Here is a 21,525-nt window from a genome sequence, read left to right as displayed (position 1 = left end):
CATCAGCATCTTTCTTATATATACACTTCTGCCATGTACATATATAAAATGGCCATAAATACTCAGAGAAAGTCAACTAAGTATAAGCTAGAACTGTGAAGTTGGGCCACTGGGAATTAGCACACAAACTTCTCTGACAGTTACACTGTGGGGACAGTAATCTGTAGCAGGAAAGTGGAGTAAATGGATTGGGGGGAAATAATCTCTTAAATCAGAGACTGTCAATACTGAAAAGCTTTTTGGTTAGTTGCAAGGGTTTGATCCAGCTGAGCTAAAGGAAATTCTTTTTTTTTTCAGTGATCAATCCATATTGAATCCCTTGTGCAGTAAGTAGCCATAGAAAGGTTTTGTGGAATTAGTATTATAAATCACACATTCAATCCCTTTGTGAGTGTTGAAAGCATTGTCATTCTTCTAATCACTATATCCTGTCTTTGATCCATAACAAATATGCACACCCAGCTCTACTAATCTCCATTATGATTGTAAGATATCTGTATTTGCCAGTACTATGCCAGCAGAAATAGTTAAAATTTTTCTTCCTCCTATGATTTTGGACATGGCTTTTTTTTTCCTATCCTGATTGAAACACATTATTTAAATAATGGCATATCCTTTATAATTCAAAATAAAGAAAAAAATCAAAGATTGACAACAAGATGGAGCCCTTTTATTTAAAACCATATTTATAACAAGATAATCATTACAACGAGAAAGTCATTTGATCATTTTGAGCGATCATGAATCCCAGATTTATTTTTTAGTATGACATGACCGTGATATTTCCAGATATGTGCCATTTTACTGTATAGCCCAAGAGAAATTACATGAGTTACTTCTAGAAACCCATCACACATAGCCTTTACTATAGGCACAAGGTCAGAGACACTCCTGGCTTTGAAGAAGGCTGTAAGCAATAAACAGAGAAATTACAGCTAAACACCTGCCAAAGTCTTTGCTGGGCTCAGCCCTTTACTTGCTTTAGTTTTAAAATTTGATCATATTATCTCTGCTCTCCATTGTCTTTCAGTTAATACAGCAGATTTTCCAGTCAGCTATTCCAGCCCAACTCTTCTGTTCTCTTAGGACAACAGCTTGACTGTGGATATATAGATGTAGATATATATGTCTGTGTTTGTAGTTCTCATAGGTTTCACAGCTGAAGACTCAGTGTTGGGGGACATAGAAATCCCATTTAATCCCAAGAAAAATCTTCACATCTGATCAGTTTCTTCAACAAAGGGAAATGCCCTGCAAAGGGTGAGGAAAGGTGTCTGCAGAGGCTGGAGTTCCAGCTATTTCTAAGGGTAACGTTAAGAAAGATTTAAAGGATTTCTGGCAGAGGATGGACGGTGAAGGAAATATTCCTAGATATCGATCCTGAAAAAAGGAAAAGGGTAGTTTGTTCAATGGGTAATAGGAAAGCCACCTGAAGAGCTATAAAATTGTTGGGACGGATGAGAGGATCTCTCTCTTTAGGAGGAACTGAAGGAAAGGTCAGGTGTTGGATTCCCTCCCAGTCAATCCCACCTGAAGTCACTACCTAAGAAGGAGTAAACCTGAAACTACATGCGCTGCAGAAATATTTTGGCAGCTGCCTTGTTGGCTGGGGAGGGGTGGAGGAAGAATTAATTAAATCTGATTTTTCCTTGTCTCACCAATAGCTGCACAGGGAACTGAGCCTACATGAGGGCAGAAAGGAAGGCACATGGTGAGCTAAGTGACCTTCCTGATGTCATTCCCTTAAAACTGCTCAGCAGGGGGATTCACCCTTGAAATGCTTGAAGTAGCAGCAGAAGCTTAGGCCAGCTGCTGAGAGGACCAACCACTCTCCAAAATACTGAACAGCTGCTGCCCCTGAGGAGTCCTAAAATGTTACCAAATCCAGACCTTCCTCTGCTTTCCCATAGACACTAGTTGACTATCCTATTTTATGGGTCTTGCTTACAATTGTAGGATGTTACCAGTTGATACTCACATTCTCGCATTTCAATGTAAAACTACAGGATGTGTTACATAGGGCCTCTGGGCAGCCTCTTCTAGGGCAAACATCATTTTTGCTGCACACAGGTTAATGTATGTCCCCAGATGGAGTAAATGGTCAAAGCATTTCTGTATATGTGTGATCATGCTGCCACACATCCCGCAATTGCTCGCTGTCCTTGTTAATACAGCGCAAGAATATGTGCCTGAATTCATTTATGCACTAGGAACTGCAAGTTGGGTAAAGCTGTGAAACTGCTCCCTGGGGGAGAGTTTAAATAAGCCAGCCTTGATTTTGTACATTTGATTCTTCAGAGCTGAAGCCAGCCAAGAAAACCATTTATGATGGATACTGGTCTCTCCCAGTGCTTTTCTGTAAAACTGCTGTAGAGACAGAGACAGGGAAATTAATAATTCTTTGCAGGTAAAGGAGAATGGAGCAAACAATCTGAAAATATGGTGCTATGCAGTGAAGGAGGGGTATCATTCCTCCGCTCTCCATCACCTAGAATCCAAGGTACTAAACCAAGCCCACCTCCTGCATAGGAAGGTCAGTTGGCAGAAAAACTGGACTATTATATTGGTGTGAATGTTACAAATTGTCGATCCGCTCTGCATCTCTTGTCCATCTCTTGTACAGTGCTGTTTGGTTTACATCAATAAAACAGATGTTCTCACAGAGAACTCACGGCAGGTTTTGGAGAAGCAAGACTCATGGAGAGTGGAAATTGCTTTTGTTCAAGCAGCGGATATTGTTGGGGGGAAAAAAAGGCAGACTTTAGTCCATTAAGTCACTTGGGCAGCTTTAACAAAGAAGTAATTCTAGGATTCATGCAAAAGTGTCTCTCCTGCCAAGCTTTGTTTCTTATGCAAGTTTATTTAGATTAACTGCATTCACTGTCTTAGTTTTCTTTCTTCCTTCCTTATATGTGTACCTCAAAAATCTGCATATGTCCTGAAATACTATTTTTACAATTTGGTTGAGATTCTATGAAGTGAGTGCCATTGATGTACATGTGTTTATCTCTGTGAATAACAGAATTCCCATCTCCCCTGACACTGTTTCTTCCATGCCACAGGACTGCAGCTACTTTAAAACAAAACACCCTTTAAACCAAACCAAACCAAACCAAACTTTTGAAAAGATACTGAGTAATTGGATAAGAATTGGTACACTGATCAAATGACACAATAGAAGCACATCCATTTATGTTTCAGTAAATCATAACATAAATGAAACATCCAAAACTTGAAATAAATACCTACGTGGCTGCTGTTGAATAAAATGAGAAATACGAAGTGCATTTATTTTTACATAAAGTAAAACCACACTTGCCCAATAACACACTGCAGTGTGGGCAACCTGCCAGCTGGGGTTCTGCAAACAGCATACACACAGCTAACCATATTAGCAAAAATAAAGTGATTGTATACGGTGGGTCATGATTTACCTAGTTAGGAGCTCTTTTGTTACACTAAAAAAAAAAGTAAGCAGAAAAACACAGAGCCTTCCTTGCTCTCATAGCTGCAGCCATCGGGTGTTAACTTATTCGTAATTTTTCATTTTGTTATTTCTGCTTCTTTCTCCTTTAAGTGGTCTGATACATGAGTATTTTCGGGCGGATGGGGTATTATATTTTATGTCAGGAGTGTCGCTTAACTCTGATGGTGCCAACTCCGAATGATGCCTGGAAAAATTAAATGCAATTAATTCCACTGAAATAAATAAATAAATAGGTAGATAGATAGATAGATAGATAGATAGATGAATAAATGAATGAATAAATGAATAAATGAATGAATAAATGAATAAATAAAAAAATTTAAAAGGAAGAAAATGAAATAATAAAACTAAACAAAACAAAATAGAATCCGGCAACGGCAAGTGGCTACTGCAACGAGTCCCAGGACGCCTGCGGGGCCTGGCACAGAGCCCACGAACGGCACACCCTGAGTGTGACCCCGAGAGCCCGGTGGCCCCGGCAGGACCCGGCCTCCGGGGGGGCGACCGTGCGCCGCGCTCCCGCCGGCAGCGGGGCGGCCCCGCCCGGGGTCCCGGCCGCTCCGGAGGCCTCCGCGCCCCGCGGCGGCGGCTGGAAGTGCGGAAAACCCGTGGCCGAGAAGCGGGCGGCAGAGCCGGCGGGTGAGAGGTGCGCCCCCCCGGCCCTCCCTGCCGGGGACGGGGCAGCGGGAGGCCACGTCTGCTCCGCCCAGGGGGATCCAGACCGCGGGTCCTGGGTGCGGAAAGAAAAGGGGGTGTCCCCCTCCTACCTCAGGTCGGTCGGGGAAAGGGGGTCCATCGGTCGTCCTGATCGACGATAAGGACCGTTCACGCAGCAGAGGCTCCTAGCAAGTGCTGGCCCCCCGGAGTGCCCTCACCTGCCCGGGCGCTGCTCCTGAGCGAGAGGAAGGCAGACGCCACCTTACCGCACCGCCCCGGCTGGTGAACGCCGGAGGCCTGGGGGTGCTCCGGGCAGAGGGACACGGGCGGGCCGGGATGGACCCCATCGGCTCTGCTCAGTGAGTGCTCAGCGGCAAGAGCACAGAGCTGGGGCGGCCCTGCCCGTGTGAGAGTGGGAAGCAAGCCCCCCGACTCCGCCGCCGTCTCGATGGGGTCCCTCTGGAGCGAGGGGCCCTCCCGGCAGTCCCCGACCCCGGCCCCCGGGGCGCCCCAGGGCCGCCCGCGCCCCCACCCCGTCCAAAGGACCCGGCTCTGGGTAGCGGCACGTTCCCACCCGATTCCTGTTTACCCGCTTGGGTGGGGGAGGATTTCGGGTTGGAAACAGATGGGAAGAGGGATTTCCCACCGTCGGGAGGGGTGGATGAGTAAGGACAAGGAGAGGGTGGGAGCGGCTGAAGAGTCCCACTCGGCGTTTGAGGCGACCCGCTGCGCAGGGCTGAGCCCGCCCGGAAAGCCGGGTACCAGCGACCCTCCGCGGGGGCCAGATCCGGGGAAAAGAAAAGGTGGCTGCACAGCGAGGACCAGGGAAGGCATCCTGATGCGGAGATAACCTTGCAGCTCCTTCCCGACTAGACATCTGCCCCGCACAAGCACTACCAAGAGATCCCCGGCCAGGAGACGATGGCGTTTCGGTAAAATCAAATGAGACCCTGCAAGTTAAACCGAAGGGGCGGCCGTCAGGAACTGCCCCTGCCAGGGGAAAAGTAGCCCTTAAGCTGGAGCGCCCTGCATCAGCGCTCCGCCGTTAACATTCAAGCCCCCGCCGCTCCCACCGCCCGCCCGCCCCACGCGTGGGACGGTACCTGCGGGAGGCGCTCCCGAGCGGCGCGGGGCAAGGGGCCAGCCCCCGGGGCCGCTGCGGGTCCCCGCCTGGGCAGCGCCGGTACCGGTGCCAGCTCCGGTCTCCGCGACGCTGCCGGAGGCCCCTTCCCACGGGTGAGGCCCCTCGGCCCGGCCTGACGGCCGGGACCCGCAGGCATGCGCTGCCCAAAACGCGGCCGCTTGCCGAGCGGTCTTTGCGGGGGGCAGCTCTCACTGCCACCGCTGGTAACACGGGCTCTCGGGGACGCCCTCCTCCCGCTCCACACACACACAGACCACACGCACGTACTTTTTTTTTTTCTTTTTGGTCAGTTATTATGTTTCTCTCCTTGGCAGCGCGCACCAGTGGAGCCAGGAGCTGAGACCCTGCTCCCGTTTAGGCGGAGAAAATGCAGTTCATCTCAGGCTGCGCTTTTCTCCAAACTGCACAAACAGCTCCCACTGGAGGGAAAAAAAAAAAAAAAAAAAAAGAGGGGGAAAAAAACAACAAAAACCCCACACACACACAAAAAAAATCCCACCAGTGTACAGCCTGATCAGAAACTGGTGGTACTCTGACCAGAGCTGAGGAAAGGGGGAAAGGCTCTTTGTAAATCGGGCCAGGGCTACCGTCCTGAAGTCTACAACCCACAGAAGCAGCTAAGTGCCTCTGGGGAGCTCCTGGCTACAGCACGCGTCCTCCATCCTAGGGGAGCCCTTCCCTCCCCGCTGAGCCTGCCGCGAAGGGTGCGCACAAATCGCGCTGGACTGTCGGAGCATCCCACACAGGGTTTCGCATAAGCTAAGTGCAGGGCAAGGGCAACTACCGAAATACATTCTTTTTCCTGTTGCCGTGGGCAGAGCCGTCACGACCCTCTTCTTCACGCAAGGAAGGCTTTTCTCCAGCAGGGCTGCAACACAGCGGCCGGGGCCGGAGGGAACTCCCAGCAGCGGCTGATTGCCTCGGGCTGGCTGGTTTGCACGCCGAGCCGAGAGGCTCTCCAAGAAGACCACAGACAGGAGCCGGCCTGTGCTCTCACCTCGGGGAGCAATCCTAGGAAGAGGCGGCTGAGCCCGCAGCCGCAGCCGGACAACAGGAGGCGCTGCGACTTTGCACAACCCCGGCCTCCCCTCCCCGCCCGGCACGGCGCGGCACGGCGCGGCACGGTCCCGAGGGGCCGGCCGGAGCCGAGAGCGGCTTTGCCGGGCGCCACATCTGCTCCGCCCGGCGAAACGCCTCCGCGGTTTGTAGCAACATCCGAGGAGCGTGGCCGGCTTCGTGCCTGCTCTTTTTTCCAGGTAGGGAGGGAGCCCTCCGTGGGCTGCCCAGCGCCCCGGCGGGTGTTGCTCCCGCGGGGCTGGGCTCCGGGAAGCGGACAGCACCTCCCCGAGGTCACCAGGCCGGGAGGTGCCGCCAGCGGGGTCGCCGGGACCGCCGCGCCCCCCCCCAGCCGCGCCGCACGGGCTGCACTGCTGAGGGGGTCTGACCCCCACAGACCTCAAGGACGGAAATGAACGAGCCACCTCCCAGGGGTCTCTATTTTCAGACGTATAGATCGCTTCCATCAGGAAAAGAGGGAAGGTGCATACACGAGGACCGCAATTTTGATACCTCTTATATTTTCCACTGAGTTTTGTTCCAATTTCCATGGGTGTAGTTTGACCATTTGAGAAAGCAAAGGTTTAATCCAGTGCTTTTATCTATTTTATTTCCTCCAAGACACATTTTTCATCCCTTGTTCTCGTCTGCTGATTCTAGAGTTTTGTTTGTTTCGAGGATTTGACTTAATTCTGTTGCCAGATTTAAAGAAAGAAGGACGAGGAGGGAAAGAACAAAGAAAGGGGTAACAGAAAACGCATTTAGAGGACAAGTTAAAACATATTTGTCGAAGCAGAGATATGCTATATCTCGTCATTTGGATCCTGGGTCTCTGTATAAGAAACTTTAAAATCGTGTTTGTGAGGGTGACGTTTTCGCAGATCACTCGAGGACAAATCACTGTGGAAGCAGCTGGGCGATAAACGTGCCAGGCAGAAATTCAGACCCAGATGTGTATTTTAGTTTCTGTTGTTTGATACGCAAGCCTTTTTCAAAATCCCAGGAAACTTTATTTCCCCTTCAAATTCCCATTGTCCGCAAAGTTATTTCGGTTTGGGGGTTTTGGGTGTTGGTGGGTGAGCGGGTTTTTTTGGTTGTAGGGGTTTTTATTATTACTATCAGATGATAGAAGTTCTAGCAGCTAGGTATGAACAAATTCATAAAGAATAGGAAAGAGAAACCCAAGAAAAGTCTGTGGTCTTGACACAAGCTCGAAGAGCCGGACAGGGCAGGAGCAGAAACAGAAGATGTTCGATCCGTCTGCAGAGACTGACAGATTCCCTCCATAATAATAAAAAGCATTGTCCAATGTCAGTTTGTTTTCTCGGTATTGCCCCTTTTTACCTTTCACCAACCTGTCTAGATTCCTCCTCCCCTGTTCTTTGCAAGAAATGAGGTTAAAGAGCAAGAAGTTGGCAATGAGATACCCGCTACTTATTATTTCTGCTCCTGGGTGCCTGGTACCAAAGAAGGCTTCCAAAGGAGCCTTCTGGGCTGGAGGCTGTCCACAGTAAAGATATAAAATGGTTCCAGTGACTCACCTGATGTTTGCCAAGCGGAGGTTAATATCGGTGGATCCGCATTCAAACCTCTGTCCGCATTTATTGGGTGCCTGTAGTGTTATGTCTCAGCGCGGTGACTCACACGGTTTCTAAACCTAAGGCACCAGAAAAAAGGTGCCATCATCACCCTCCACACAGGACGGCAGCCCGGTTTGAAGGGCTAGGCTTAACCCGGGGCGAGGGGGGGGTGTCGGGGGGCGCTGGGGAGCGCGGAGCCGAGCCCTCCTGCCCGCAGCGCCGAGCCCGGTGCCCCGGCCCGTGGGCGCTGGGAGCGGGGGGCGCCGCGGGAGGTACCTGCACGGTACCGGCTTTGAAGTGAGAGGCTGGAGGGGGGGGAGCCTGTGGGCTGTAGGGCTCGAGACTTTGGAGCACGTCCCGACCATCAAGTTAAAGTGAGCATCTACTGGACTTTAGTAAATATTGCCCCTAATCTCAGGGGTTTAAGGCTGGATGGCCTTTTGCATTCTCTTCAAACAGAGGGGGCTGCCCTTCCCTTATCTACCTCATTTCATTTCCACCGATCCCTCCTAGTATTTGTCCTGTCCATCTGAAAGGGTGCGCCCCCCCCCCCCCCTTTTCCTACTCTCTCCCCCTCTCCCACCTCTGTCTCTCCTTCTTTCCCCACAAGCTTAAACCAATTACGCCGCTTTGCAAATAAAGTGCCGCCCCGGGGGAGTTGCAGGCGAGGGGAACTGCCTTGTTTGCAGGTGCATCTCCGGCTTTGTAGGTGCGAACGCCTTTGTGCGGCGGACAAATGGGGAGAGGAGGAGGAGGAGGTGGGTACTTCTGCGACGTAAGATCCACATCAGCTCAACTCCACTCACATCCCAGCCGGCACTTCCTCACTTTCTCAACTGTCTCGCCCCACACCGCTCCCTGCCTCCTTTTTGGCTGGTTATAGAGGAGAATTCGGCACCCCCCACCCCTCCTGAGCGCTGGCTTCCTGCTAGGTCGGGCTTTCGGGGTCTTTTCCTACTGCCCGTCGCTCGCTTGCAAGAGGGCTGGATGGTTACACCGGGCAGGTTGGCTCCATAATGTTAGGGACTGTGAAAATGGAAGGGCATGAAACCAGCGACTGGAACAGCTACTACGCCGATACTCAGGAGGTGAGTAAATCCCAGAGTCTGGCTCTGCTGCTGCCCCTCTGCAAAGGGGGGGGGGACGGGGGACGGGGACTGGGGGGGGCTGGGGGTCCGGAGGGGGCAGCAATCGGAGGAATCGGTTTGCGCTCCAGATCCTGCCAGCGCAAACGTGCCTTCCCCCCTCCCTCCGGCGCCGAAGCTGGCCAGGCTTCCCCGAGGAAAACACGGCTTCCGAGAGCCCCGGGAGGCGTTTGAGGGAGACCCGGGGCGGCTGCGGGCCGGCTGGGGGGGCCGGGGGGCTGGGGGCAGCCCTCGATCTCGTCTAAAAGGCGCAACCTCCGCCCGCGGCGCTCACAAAAGCACCCCGTAAACTCTTGGCGGGGGGCAGAGGGCTCGCCGCACTGCCAGCCCCGGCTCCCTCCCGGCGGATGGCAGAGGGAGGCAGCCGGGGGGCAGCGCCTTCCCCGGGCGCCTCGGCGGGGCCGCCGGCCTCTGCGCGCCGTCGCCGGGGGCCTCACCTGTTTAAAGCCGGGCAAAAAGAAAGGAGCGCGGTGGGGGGGGGACGGACACAGCCGTTTGTTCCTACTTTGCAAGACCGGCTGCCTGCGGAGTGCGCTGCTTGCCGGGGCCGGCTGGCGGCGCTGCCGGGAGCGGCCCCGAGAGCCAGACCGGGAGGGGGGCCCGCACCCGGCCCCGCCGCCCCGGCCCGCGGCACCCCGGGGGGGCGCTTCCCACCCCCGCGCCTCTTTGGCCGCACGGCTCAAAGGAAGAGGGAGAACCAGCCCGAGCGCCAAAAGCCGCGGCAGAGCTGAGGGCCACGGCGGTGCCCGGAGCCCGCCCCGCTCGGCCCTGCGGGGGCCGAGGTCCGCAATGTGCCTCTGCGGCTCTTGCAGCGGGGGGTCCCCGCGGGAAGCCAGCGGCCAGCAGCCCCTCGGCTTCCCGCCCGGAAAGGAGCCGTTTTAAGGAAGTGTGGTGACGAGGCAGGCACCTAGGTGTGCGCACCCGGGCATTGCATCAGCACACCCGGACACACGGCCTCGCCGTCCCCACGCCTCGTCCCTGCGCCCCGGAGCTGGCACACAGCGCCCACGGCGCCGCGCGGGCACGGGCAGATACGTGTCACCCTGGCTGGCATCTTACTAACAGGGGAAAGTCGGCTAAGGGCAAATAAGGGTCATCCTAATTACGTGCCGTTTCCAGGCTCGTTTATCCTCGCCACACACATTGTCCACAAACATAAAGTTAAGCGATCTTCGCTTCTGCTGTTTTCTAGGCTCAATCTTTTCTCCTCCCGTGCTATTTAATTTGAATCACTGCACAGATGCAAGGTGGGAAACCCTTCCACGTTCTACCACCTCAAATACCTAATGTGATCCTCTAAATTAAAAGCGCGTTTATAAGCTCGTGGAATTTGTAGTGAACGGTAATAAATTTTATACATTTAACCGCAGCTTAAACCTCCTTTTCTTAGCCGTATTGCCCTTGTTCAGTTAAACTGAGAACGTCTTTCTCCCTCCTGTTAAATCAGACGCCGTATGGAAAGAGCAATTGCAGGCTCTTCGGCTCTGCCTTTTTTAAGAGTTGTGTTATGTGGTAGGTTGCTACAATTTTTGCACGTCTGCCAGTTGTAGAAAATCTCAGGCAGGGAAAGTTCAGGCTTTTCGTACTTTAGGAAAGTTTTTATTTTTTACTTTCATTTTAAAACTGACTTGATAGAAAATGTAGACAAGGGGGAAGCTTTCCACAGATAAAATGCGTGGATATGAGTTGTTGGCTTCTATTTATTTTTTTTAATTTCCCCCCCCCCCCCCCTCGAGAAGACATTATCGCATCTCGTGTAAGAACAGAAGTTTAAATCAGTGCAGGGTGGGAGAGATGCGTGAGATTATTCTCAGCAAGTGCAGGCAGCTGTATTTCTCCTTGATGCAGACAGGGTACGTCCGCAAATTTCAGTAATCTGATTAGTTTAAATACTTAGCTGGCCAGACGGGACACAAAATCGGCAAAACCGCGGGAATACTCCGGGAGAAAATCTCTTCCCGTGGCAGATAAAGCCCGCAGCCCGGTTCCGCGGGGGCGCGGAGCTGCTCCGGGAAGGCCGTCGGTCCGTGCGCCCCGGTGATGCCGGCGCGCCGGTGGAACGGGAGAGCGTCAGGACCGAGCACAACCCCCAGCCCAGTCTATAAACGTGTTTATAAACACATATAAATGCGAATTGGGCCTTTTCATCGCGCCAGCGGCCTTGCCGTGCGGCTTTCGGAAAGCGCTCTCTCGGGTGCCGGGGAAGGGGACGGCGTCCCGCGGCGGGACGTGGCGCGGCTCGCTGGGCAAGGCGGGCAGGACGGGCAGGAAGGACAGGACGGGCGGATCCGGCCCCGCCGGGGTCCTGCCCGCCCCTCTCTCCCCCCTAACCCCCTCTCTCCGTCTCACTGCCCTAGGCCTATTCCTCGGTGCCCGTGAGCAACATGAACTCGGGGCTGGGCTCCATGAATACCATGAACACCTACATGACCATGAACACCATGACGACGAGCGGCAACATGACCTCCAGCTCCTTCAACATGTCCTACGCCAACACGGGGCTGGGGGCCGGGCTGAGCCCCGGCGCTGTGGCCAGCATGCCAGCGGGCTCAGCGGGGCCGGTGAACGGCATGCCAGCCGGTGTGGCCGCCATGGGCACGGCACTGAGCCCCGGTGGCATCAACGCCATGTCTGCCCAGCCGGCCCCCATGAACGGGCTGAGCCCCTACGGCAGCATGAACCCCTGCATGAGCCCCATGGCCTACACCCAGTCCAACCTCGGCAGGACACGGGATGCCAAGACCTTCAAGCGGAGCTACCCCCACGCCAAGCCACCCTACTCCTACATCTCCCTCATCACCATGGCCATCCAGCAGGCACCCAGCAAGATGCTGACGCTGAGTGAGATCTACCAGTGGATCATGGACCTGTTCCCCTACTACCGACAGAACCAGCAGCGCTGGCAGAACAGCATCCGCCACTCACTTTCTTTCAACGACTGCTTCGTCAAGGTGGCCCGCTCCCCCGACAAGCCTGGCAAGGGCTCCTACTGGACCCTGCACCCTGACTCCGGCAACATGTTTGAAAATGGCTGCTACCTCCGCCGGCAAAAGCGCTTCAAGTGTGAGAAGCCAGCGAACAGCAAAGCCCCTCAGGAGGGTAGGAAAGATCAGGCCGGGGCCTCCAGTTCCAGCTCCAACTCTCCCCTGCACAGAGGCCACAATAAACCCACGCAGCTGGACACCGCCACCTCCCTCTCCAGCTCCAACCCGTCCACCAGCCCCCAGTCTATGGACCACAACGGATCGAGCACGGAGCTAAAGACCTCGGCCTCGGCCGCCTCCTCCACCATCAGCTCCGTCCCCGCCTTGGCCTCCGTCCCACACCCCCCTCACTCCTTAGCCCACGAACCCCAGCTCCACCTCAAGGGCGACCCCCACTACTCCTTCAACCACCCCTTTTCCATCAACAACCTCATGTCCTCCTCCGAGCAGCAGCACAAGCTGGACTTCAAAGCCTATGAGCAGGCGCTGCAATATTCCTCCTACGGGGCCAGCATCCCCGGCGGGCTGCCCCTGGGCAGCGCCTCCATGGCGGGCCGGAGCAGCATCGAGCCCTCGGCCCTAGAGCCCTCCTACTATCAAGGTGTGTATTCCAGACCCGTGCTAAACACCTCCTAGCTCTGCGTCCCCCACCGCAGGGGGCGAGACCCTCTCGCTCCCCCCCCCCCCCCCCCCCGGCTTTTTCCTCCTTTTTTCCCTCTCCCCGCGACAACCCGAGGTGTTCCCGCACGCCGCGTGCCAAGGACTGTTACTTTTTAATTGTCTCGCAAGGCGCTGTGTGTTGTTCTGATGCACCACGACCTCCTGCAAAGCCGGCCGCGTCCCGCTTGTACATACCCCCCCCGCCGCCCCCGCCGCCCAGCCCCTCTCCCCGGAGATCCCCCCTCAGTCTTTGCAGGGTGTTATTAAAAAGAAGAAAAAATTGTTGAGCTTGTAAACTACTTGTTTGTGCTTTCCGCCCCCTCGTCTGCCCCCCTTCTGTGCTCTATAATCTCATGTAAGTTTACAGGTATGTGGCAATACTTTAACAATACGGAGATGAAGAAGCGAGTAGACATTTAAGACTTTTTTTAATTAAAAAGGCTTTGAAGGACAATACTGCTGTGAAGTAGCAAAACACTAAGAGAATCTCTAAGCAACAAGAGGACTATTTACTTTCTCGGATCATCCTTTTGATACTTGCAAAATAAACCTTCGGCTAGTACAACCCGCATACACCCGGATGCTGCGGGCCGGATCCTGCACTCCCGAGGGGACCAGCTGGAGCTTTGGAGTGCAGAATGCGACCCTTTCCCCCCCCCCCCCCCCAGCTGTTACCTGTCTTGGGGTGTAATATAAAGTTACAAGAGGTCACAGCCAGTTGGATTTTTTTTTTTCTTCCCATCTGTTACTGAAGATTCTCGTTCATCAGGAACTCTCATCAACATGTGGATGACATGCTTATTTAATTTAAGTGTCTTCATGGTGTACCAGCTAGAACTGTGTATCTATAACAAGGTTATTTTCCCCCTCCCCCAGGAAACGTTGACTATTACACCGACGCAAGGAAAAGAGGAGAGCTTTCCCTCTCCTCCCCTTTTACAACTTGTTTAATACGTTTTGGGGTTTTCTTTTGTGGCCGTTTAATTATCGCCATCGTTAGCTTGTTTCATCCAGTGTTAATGCACTTTCCACAGTTTTACACGGTGTTAGCATAGCCAGACGGGTTTTATTATTATTCCTGTTCGCGGTCTCAATGTTCTTAATTTATTGCATGGTTTATATTTTTTTTCTTTCTTTACAGCTGGAAATTGCTTTAAATGACAGTAAAAAAAGAATTACACGTGAATTTAAGAAATTTTGTTAATTTTATAAATGTGATTGTAATTGAAAAAACATATTTTGATTTAAAACGATAACAGAATTTAATGCGTGAAGTATGTTTTTGATCATTTGCAGTTAAGGACTTTAAATAAATCAAATGTTAACGATGAAAGACTTCTGCTATTTTCTTTCAAAATTTCTGGGGCGGGTTAGGAGGACGGAGCCATGTGCCAGGAAAACAACAGCAGCACCGAAGCGGGGATGCGAAGATCGATTTGCGCGGCCCGGCCTTGCGCAGGGGAGGAAGGGGACGCACCCGCAGGGCGTTTGCGGGGCACTGCGATGCCACCGGCGTGTGCGGCGGTGTATGTCGCGGTGTCTTTTTTTTTTATTTATTTATTTTTTAATAATAATTCACCGTGCCGGGGAAGGTTGAGGGAGGGAGGGGAAAAAGCCAGCCGAGGCTGTATAAATGTCCTGCGCTCTTTGCTGCCGTGGCAGCGACAACCAGACCCGGCGTTTCCCCGCCGGACGGGGCGATGCCCGAGGGGAGCATCCCCAGCGCTGCTCCACCTCGCCCCGGGCCGCTCTGGGGCCGGACCGATCCCCAGCCCAGCTCCCGCTCTGCAACCCTGGCTCGGATCGACCCCGGCAGTAACAGCAGCCGCGCTGGCGAGCGCCGGTCCCCAGCAAGCAGCATCGTCGGGGGAGGGGAATTTAAATGTGAACAGATTTCGCTGTGATCAGCCCCCTTCGTGCGCCGCCGCCAGATAAAAGAACTGTGTAATTCACATAATTAGCACATAATTGCCCCCTGACGGGTTAGGGACAGCGGCGACAAACTAATTTCAAGGGTCGATTTAGAAAAGAAAAGCCAAGCCAGCGTCCCAGAAGTCTCACCGACTTCCTCCAGCACTACCACCCACCGTAAAACGGGAGGAAAAATACGGGCTAGCCCCTCCGCCGCGGGCTTCGCGGGTGCGGCCGGCGGGGGCCGAGGGGCGAGCGCGGCGCTCCCGGGCGAGGCGGAGCCGGCCCCGGGCTCGGGCGGGCGTTCGCCGGGTCCCGCCGCGGGAGGCAGCGGGGCTTTGTGCCCGGGACGGGGGTCTGGCTGGGTCCTCCATGGCCAGGCTGCGCGGCCCCCTCGCCCTCTGTATCTTGCTGAGCTGGCAAACGCCACCAGATCCCCTGCGGCCGGGGGCACCTCGGGGGTGCTCGGCACCAAGTCCGGGCGGGTGGATCCCGTTTAAATTCCCGCTGCTTCTGCCAAAAGGAGCTTCGTGCAAACGGAGACAGGATGAAACCCGTTTTCAGCAGGACTTCACTTGTCTCCCACAGACTAGTCTATAGAGAATATGCCACCGCAGAGTGGAGACATTGATTTAATGCCCTGGGCTTGTACATAGAAAATATCAATCGACCGACAGCGATAAGGCAGCAGGTTTCGCATATCAGCTGAGGAGCACAGACTGGGTGTAATGGAAATATTCGGGGCGTGGGTAATAAAAGGGTTTAAGCGGACCGACGCGGCTCCAAACCTCTCATAGATAAGGAGCGGAGTCTGTCACGGATGTAGCGTGTGCCCCTTCGCCACCCGCCATCAAGATTATATTCCATCCCTTTCTTCTCGTAGGCAAATGGTGGCTGCGGTGGGCAATGATGCCCTGACATAACAGGGATGCGGCTCACGCTAAAAATGCGGGTCCCCGAGGCAGAGAGCGCAGCTTTCTGTCACCAGTTTGAGACCTGGAAGTCAACAGAGGGGGGAAGAGCCCCCTGCTTTCTGTCCCATTCCTAGCTGCCCTGCTGCTGCTTTAATCCTCTTCTCGAGAAACCCCCAGCCACAGCGCAAAAATAAACTAAAAGCAGGCTCCAGAGGAAGAGGGTGCATGCCCCCCAACCCCCCGCCCCGCAATATGTAGAGGGGAGCTTACGAGCATCTCCTTCCAGCCGGACGGCTCCCTCCGTGCCAGCAGGGAAGCAGCTGACGGGTGCGGGGTCTTGCCCGTGTCGGAGGTGGTGTCTCAGCCCTGCATCCAGGATACAGGCAAAGCGGGGGGCCGCCAGGCTGCGGGCTCCGGGCCGTCACCGCAATTTATAGGGGAACTTCACCTTTCCCTACACGCCAATTATCTCCGACCGGCCACGTGCGAGGGAGCGAAAACGGCTCATTTAACGTAATTAAATACAAGCGGGGAGTAATTCAGGGCGGCGGGGGATCTCTGTAAAGGTTTACGCGGAGTTTGGGCGGCGCGGAGCCCTCGGCCCGGGCAGGGGGGTGTCGGGCGCGCCGGCGGGGCAGGGGCCGTCGAGGCGGCGCGGAGGAGCCGGCCGCGACCCCGGGGGGCTGGGCAGGGGCAGTCCCCGCAGCCGGGGGCAAGGAGCCGCGGTGAGCCCTGCCCTGGCACAGCGGGGACCCCCTCCGCTCCGGGGTCCGGCGGCCCTGCGCCCCGCGGCGAGTGGGGCAGGATGGGGCCCTGGCCCGCCGCACCCCCTCGGAGCACCTGCCAGCAGCGCTTTCCCTCCGGAGAATGGAAGAGTCGATGGAATAAAACCAACTTCAGCCACCCAAATCGGGGGGTGGGGGGAGAAATAAAATCACAAGCACCTCCGGGGTTGTTTCCTGAGTGCGAATGGACAACACTGACATCTGCATCGGCAAACAATCTGAGGCTCTATATTTATTGGAAGGAAGGAATTTGAAATGTTCGGGACTGAAAGATGAGAAAAAATATTTCCCGGTCGGTTTTTCCCTCTGAAACTTAGTGATGTCAATAAAATAGAAGTAAATCGTAAAAGAACGGCGCGAGAAAACACTTCAGCCGTTGGCATAGCTTCAAAAATTGTTTTGAAATGTTGAGCAGACACTGAATACTTGAATGCTGACTGGTCTGTCAACATCAACCCGAAATAAATGAATTCCCTTGCTGTAACGCCAACTAGCCCTTAAAAGAGCAACTGACTCGGTTGTAATTTTACAGCGATATTGTCGATAAAACGCTTGATTACAAAAACAATACACCTTGTATTATTTCTTTTCTGTTACGATTAAAGATCTAGGCATATATGCGTGAGTATATGTGATTAATCACTCTGGAAAAAAATTAAAACCAGAGACTCAATAAAGATATACTTTTTGTGCGTATTTTCGTGGTAATTTTAATTCGTGAAGAAGCAAATTATCCTCATATAAACATGGGATAGAAAGTTCTCTCGGGAGGCATCTAGATGCATATATTGTATATATTAACATATATATAATTAATATGTATTTGTTTCCAGGGGAGACAAGTGGAAATACACACAACACACAATGACCAGGCGAAAATCACACCACAATAGTGCTCAGAGAGTGACCGGGGTGCGGAGTGTACACGTAAGTCGTCGCAAAGCTCCCACGCTGCAATATCGTGTTAGGAAATATAGGAGAATGGTTAATAGCTAAAACAAAAATGCAATTACTTTGATTATTTAAATGTCAAGGGCGGTGCTGCAAAATGGGTCATTTCCTCCCCCCACCCCACCCCCCAATGCAAACCCAGGCTTTTCAGTTACTAGCAAAGGCAGAGTAATAACTAAAAAAAAAAAAAAAAATAAAAAATTGTACGTTTTCTGCGATTTGCAATGTCGAAAGGTCTTTTTCAGCGGTAGAAAAAAAATGAGGGAAGAGTGGAAAACGGGAGGCGATAAGAAGAAAACCTGCCTTTGTTCTCTCTGGTTATTTTCTACTAATTATTCTGCCCATTGTGACAAAGTAGCAGTTAAGGATAGATTAGTGTAAATAACCTCGCATTTCACTCCCAAACCGTGCAACTTTCTGGCCCAAGCCGTGCCATGGTGTTTGTGTTTCTCCCCTTCACCTCAAACAGAAACTCATTGAGATTTCAGATCTTTGAACTTTGGACAGATCAAACTGCCAGCGCTCACCTTTGTCTCCAGTCATTAGGATTTAAAACATATGTAACCTTCATGGCCGAATCCATTTGTCTCTATGAGAGGAAAAAACTTACAACCTCCTCTCTTCCCCCCCCCCCCCCCCCCCCCCCCCCAAAAAAAAACCTCCTACATTTAGTTGAATCCACGGAGACGATCATTTCCCGGCATGGCGCCCCTGCTGCGGGAGCATGGCTCCGATGGGTTTTGCCCAAGCGCGTTATTTTAGGGGAAGCCCGTCGTTATTTTGCTACTACCGTTTTGCCGTTGGTAATCTAAATTTTCCCGTGAAATGTTCATACACCTGCTCGTTATTCCAAGGGAGAGCTACCGGCAGAATAGGAATTATTTTTACTATTATTACTACTACTATTATTGCTACTACTATCACTATGACTATCATTATGGTTATTCTTGCAGGCAGCAGGCGGAACAGGCATGAGCATCGCCGTGCCCCCGCTGCCCCGGGCGCGGCTCGGAGGTCCCCCGGTGGCACGGGAAGCTCTGGAGCGGGGCGGGGGCCACACGGGAGCAGGCCGGGACCGGGAGCGGGCCCCGGCGGGCGCGGGGCGCGGCTGCCGCTGCCCTCCCCGCCCGCGCCGGTTTCCTGCCCGGTCCCGGTAGCCCGAGCCTTCCCCAGCGGGCGGCGTTGCCCACCTGTGGTCCAGCCCAGCCTTGGGTTTGCGACCCCCGCCCTTAGCCTCCACTGGGTGCCCGGAGGGAGTAGCAGGGGACGAGGGGTCCCCGGGTGGTCATGTTTCGGGCGGCCCCATTCTGCTTCCGGGATCGAGCCCGTTCACACACCTCTTGGCACTGAAAGGGTGCCGAGTCCGCCGTCGTTCGGGGGAAAAACCACCCCCACCGGCTGGGGCATCCCCTGCACGGACGGGGCCACCCCGCTGGCCGTGAGCGGTCAGACGGAGGTGCCGGTGTCCCCCGGGGCCGGCACCCTTCGGGAGGGCTCCAGGCGCTGCACCGCGCCGCGGGGAGCGGGGCCCGCCTTAGTGCCACGCCAGCGGGGCTCGGGGGGGACGCGCCGTCGGGCCCCGGCCCGCAGCGGACTCTCACCTCGCTCCGAGCCAGCCCGGGCATCGAGGCGCGGAGCCGCCTGCCCCGGTAGCAGGATCTGGCCCTCTCGCAGCAACCATTTCTACGGCAAACACCGCCTTTGTGCCCGACACCTCGAAATGCTCCCTAACGAATCATCGACACTTGCGACCTACTGCGCCGCAGCTGAAATATATTTCCCCCTTTATTTCTCCTCTCTCCGAGCCTGCCCGGCGGGTTGCTAACACACATTTCCTCCGGTTATGACCGGCGGAAAATGTAAACATGTTGGTAACTAGGAGGTGGGCCTCATTCTGCAAACCGGCATCTCTCCATAGTGACTCTCAGTAATGACCTCTTTAGCATAATAAAGCCCAGGGGGCGGGGAATCTTTGAACTGCAGGGCAGGAGATTGGAATAAGAGCACGTCTAAATTTATTCAAATGTATGCAACAAGTGTTCTAGTTCTAAGGTTACCTGATGCGGCCAACAGACGTTTTCTCCTCTTCTGTTCTTTGCCTTGCCCGGTTGCTTTATCTAAGGAAGCGCTTTACAAACTTCAGGTATGTCAGTATGTTATACGACATGGAAAGGGAACAACAACAAAAAACCCGAACAACCCGAACAGACCCAAAGGCAGCAAAACCAAGATCCGACCCCACATTCAGTGGAAAAAACCCAATACTAGAGAAAACCTCCGGTTTTGAAAGGGGGAAAGCCCTCGCCTCCAAATACATGGCAGCAGACCTAACATCACGCCCCGGCCACCAGGACGTCTGGCAGAACCATCAGAGCCTGTGAGCGGAGGAGACCCCGCACACCGCCACCCGCCCACCGGGGTGCCCCTGTCCCTCCGCCGCGGCTGCCCGGGGCCGGTGCACGCCGCCGCCGGGCCCCGCCGGCACCCCAGCAAGCCAAGAGCCACGGCGCATCTCCTCGGGTCTCCCTTAAAAACACCCCCATCGGGGCAGCGGAGTCCAGAGGACGCGGGGGGGAAAAGAGCCGCTGGCCGGTGCAGAGCAGAGCTCTCCCCCACCCCACCCCCCCGGGCAATTGTTCCCTTGAGCCCCTATTAATGCGGGACATATGTTATCCACAGGCAGTAGGCAGCGGTAAGCCTTCGCCATCTAACTTGTTGCTCAACTTACGAGGCGGTTCTCATCTTCTCATCAAAAGCCGCCGGTCTTTCTTCAGCCGTATGGACAAAAATGTGAACAACAATGCCCGCCTCCCTTCACTTCAAAAGCTGCCATCGCGGAGGCTACCCAGAGAATTTTCTCCCTGCCTTTCATTCCCGGTTTGAAAAAAGGCACTACAGGGCCAAGGCGCTCCTAATACTCTTTGATGGGGATTGAATTCATTATCTCCAATAACACAATTGTGCTTGGCCAACGAAAAGAGCAAAGTAATACTCATCTAGAATTAGAGAGCAGGGCTCAGAAGAAAGGGAGCGGGAGGGTGAGGGGGGTGGGGGCATTTCAAAGGAAAAGCGGGGAGGGGGGGGAATGAGAAAACACCTATATCGAAAATCGGCTTGGAAGGAGGGGGTCCCCAGAAGTTTAAATTACAGAAGTGTATTAAGTGGCGCATTATACGGCTCAAGGCGCGTTGGTGGTCTGACTGCGCGTTCCCCCCTCCGCGGCCGGGTCGGCACCGGCTGGGCTGGATGTTCCCGACATTTCCCTCCCCGGGCCCCCCTGCCGCTCCGCTACCTGCCCTGCCGCCCGTCCCCGTGCCGGCCGGGCTGCGGGCGGGGGTACCGGCCTCCCCCGGGACGCCGGCCCTTGCCCGGGTGCAGCCGCAGCACCTGCGGCCCCCGCCTGCTCACGCTGACTTTGCGGAGAGTTCGCAGCGATGGGGAGCAGCCGCGAGCAGGGAGCAGCCAAGCAGGCACACAGCCCTCTGCCCCCCCTGCCGCCTCCGGGGACCCCCAGAAGCCTGCCCTAGCAGGGATCGGGGTGGGGTCTCTCAGCACCATCACACCCCGACACCGTCCAGGGCAAGGGGCGTGCAAACACCAGCCCCCCACCCCTCACCCCCCCGAGGGTTACTGCCTCCAGCGGCAGCCGGCATAGCCCGCGTTACCGCGGGCTCGGTCTCCTCGGTGGAGGGCAAGGGATGGAGGGAGGAATGAATGAATGACGGAACGAATGAATGAATGAATGAATGAACGGAGCGAATGAATGAGTAACACACACACACAAATAAATAAATAATCGAGCACAAAAATCAACCGATTGGAAAACCGCTGTGTTAATATGAGAGATTAAAATATTTGCCTGTTTGGCTTCCAGCGTAAATGTTTTCTATCGGGTGTTATCCAAACAGGCTAATTTTGAAAGCCAAGCAAAATATAGCGATGAGCTCTTAAAGGCATTGCACGTACGGCGGGCAGTGGCGGGGCCCTGGGCAGTGGTGGTACACGCGTGTCCGCAGGCGCACGGAGCGACGGCGAGGTGGGCAAACCCCCGTGTGCCCCGCGTCTCTGCGGACTGGCATTCACGCATCCATCCCACCGCAGAACCCGCTTGTGCTTCCAAACTTCTCAGCTCCCGCTGCAGGGGCCCCGGGGGAGCCGCCGGCGGGGAAGGGGCGCGCCCGCGGGGCGCGGGGGGAGGCGCGGGGCCCCCGCCTGACGCCCGGGGTACCCGCCGCCACATCGGGCAAACGC

The 21,525-nt window shown here is 54.5% G+C and overlaps 2 protein-coding genes across 16 annotated transcripts; one reads left to right on the top strand and one right to left on the bottom strand.

Annotated features, from left to right (window-relative positions):
* Window positions 1–648: 648 nt before the first annotated feature.
* On the bottom strand, window positions 649–8,591 carry LOC119151300. 15 transcript variants are annotated; one of them, XR_005105378.1, is made up of 7 exons: window positions 7,886–8,194; window positions 6,858–7,036; window positions 5,556–5,707; window positions 4,677–5,094; window positions 4,255–4,379; window positions 3,435–3,671; window positions 649–1,380 (listed from the first exon to the last, which is right to left on the bottom strand). XR_005105378.1 is itself a non-coding variant. In XM_037395076.1 (3 exons), the coding sequence occupies exon 3, from the start codon at window positions 6,893–6,895 to the stop codon at window positions 5,906–5,908; it is 990 nt and encodes a 329-aa protein (XP_037250973.1). In that variant the 5' UTR covers window positions 6,896–7,036; window positions 7,886–8,001; window positions 8,508–8,591; the 3' UTR covers window positions 5,723–5,905. The 15 variants fall into 15 exon arrangements, 3 of the variants coding, with proteins under 3 accessions (XP_037250973.1, XP_037250972.1, XP_037250974.1); XR_005105379.1 differs by having other exon boundaries at window positions 649–1,251; XR_005105370.1 differs by having other exon boundaries at window positions 649–3,671.
* Window positions 8,592–8,680: 89 nt separating this feature from the next.
* Window positions 8,681–14,041, top strand: FOXA1 (forkhead box A1). Its single transcript, XM_037395074.1, has 2 exons — window positions 8,681–9,012; window positions 11,427–14,041. The coding sequence occupies exons 1-2, from the start codon at window positions 8,941–8,943 to the stop codon at window positions 12,687–12,689; spliced, it is 1,335 nt and encodes a 444-aa protein (XP_037250971.1). The 5' UTR covers window positions 8,681–8,940; the 3' UTR covers window positions 12,690–14,041.
* Window positions 14,042–21,525: the final 7,484 nt, after the last annotated feature.

The sequence above is a fragment of the Falco rusticolus genome, chromosome 7 (assembly GCF_015220075.1).
Source record: "Falco rusticolus isolate bFalRus1 chromosome 7, bFalRus1.pri, whole genome shotgun sequence".
NCBI classification, from domain to species: Eukaryota; Metazoa; Chordata; class Aves; order Falconiformes; family Falconidae; genus Falco; species Falco rusticolus.
This window is presented reverse-complemented; position numbering and strand designations above follow the sequence as displayed.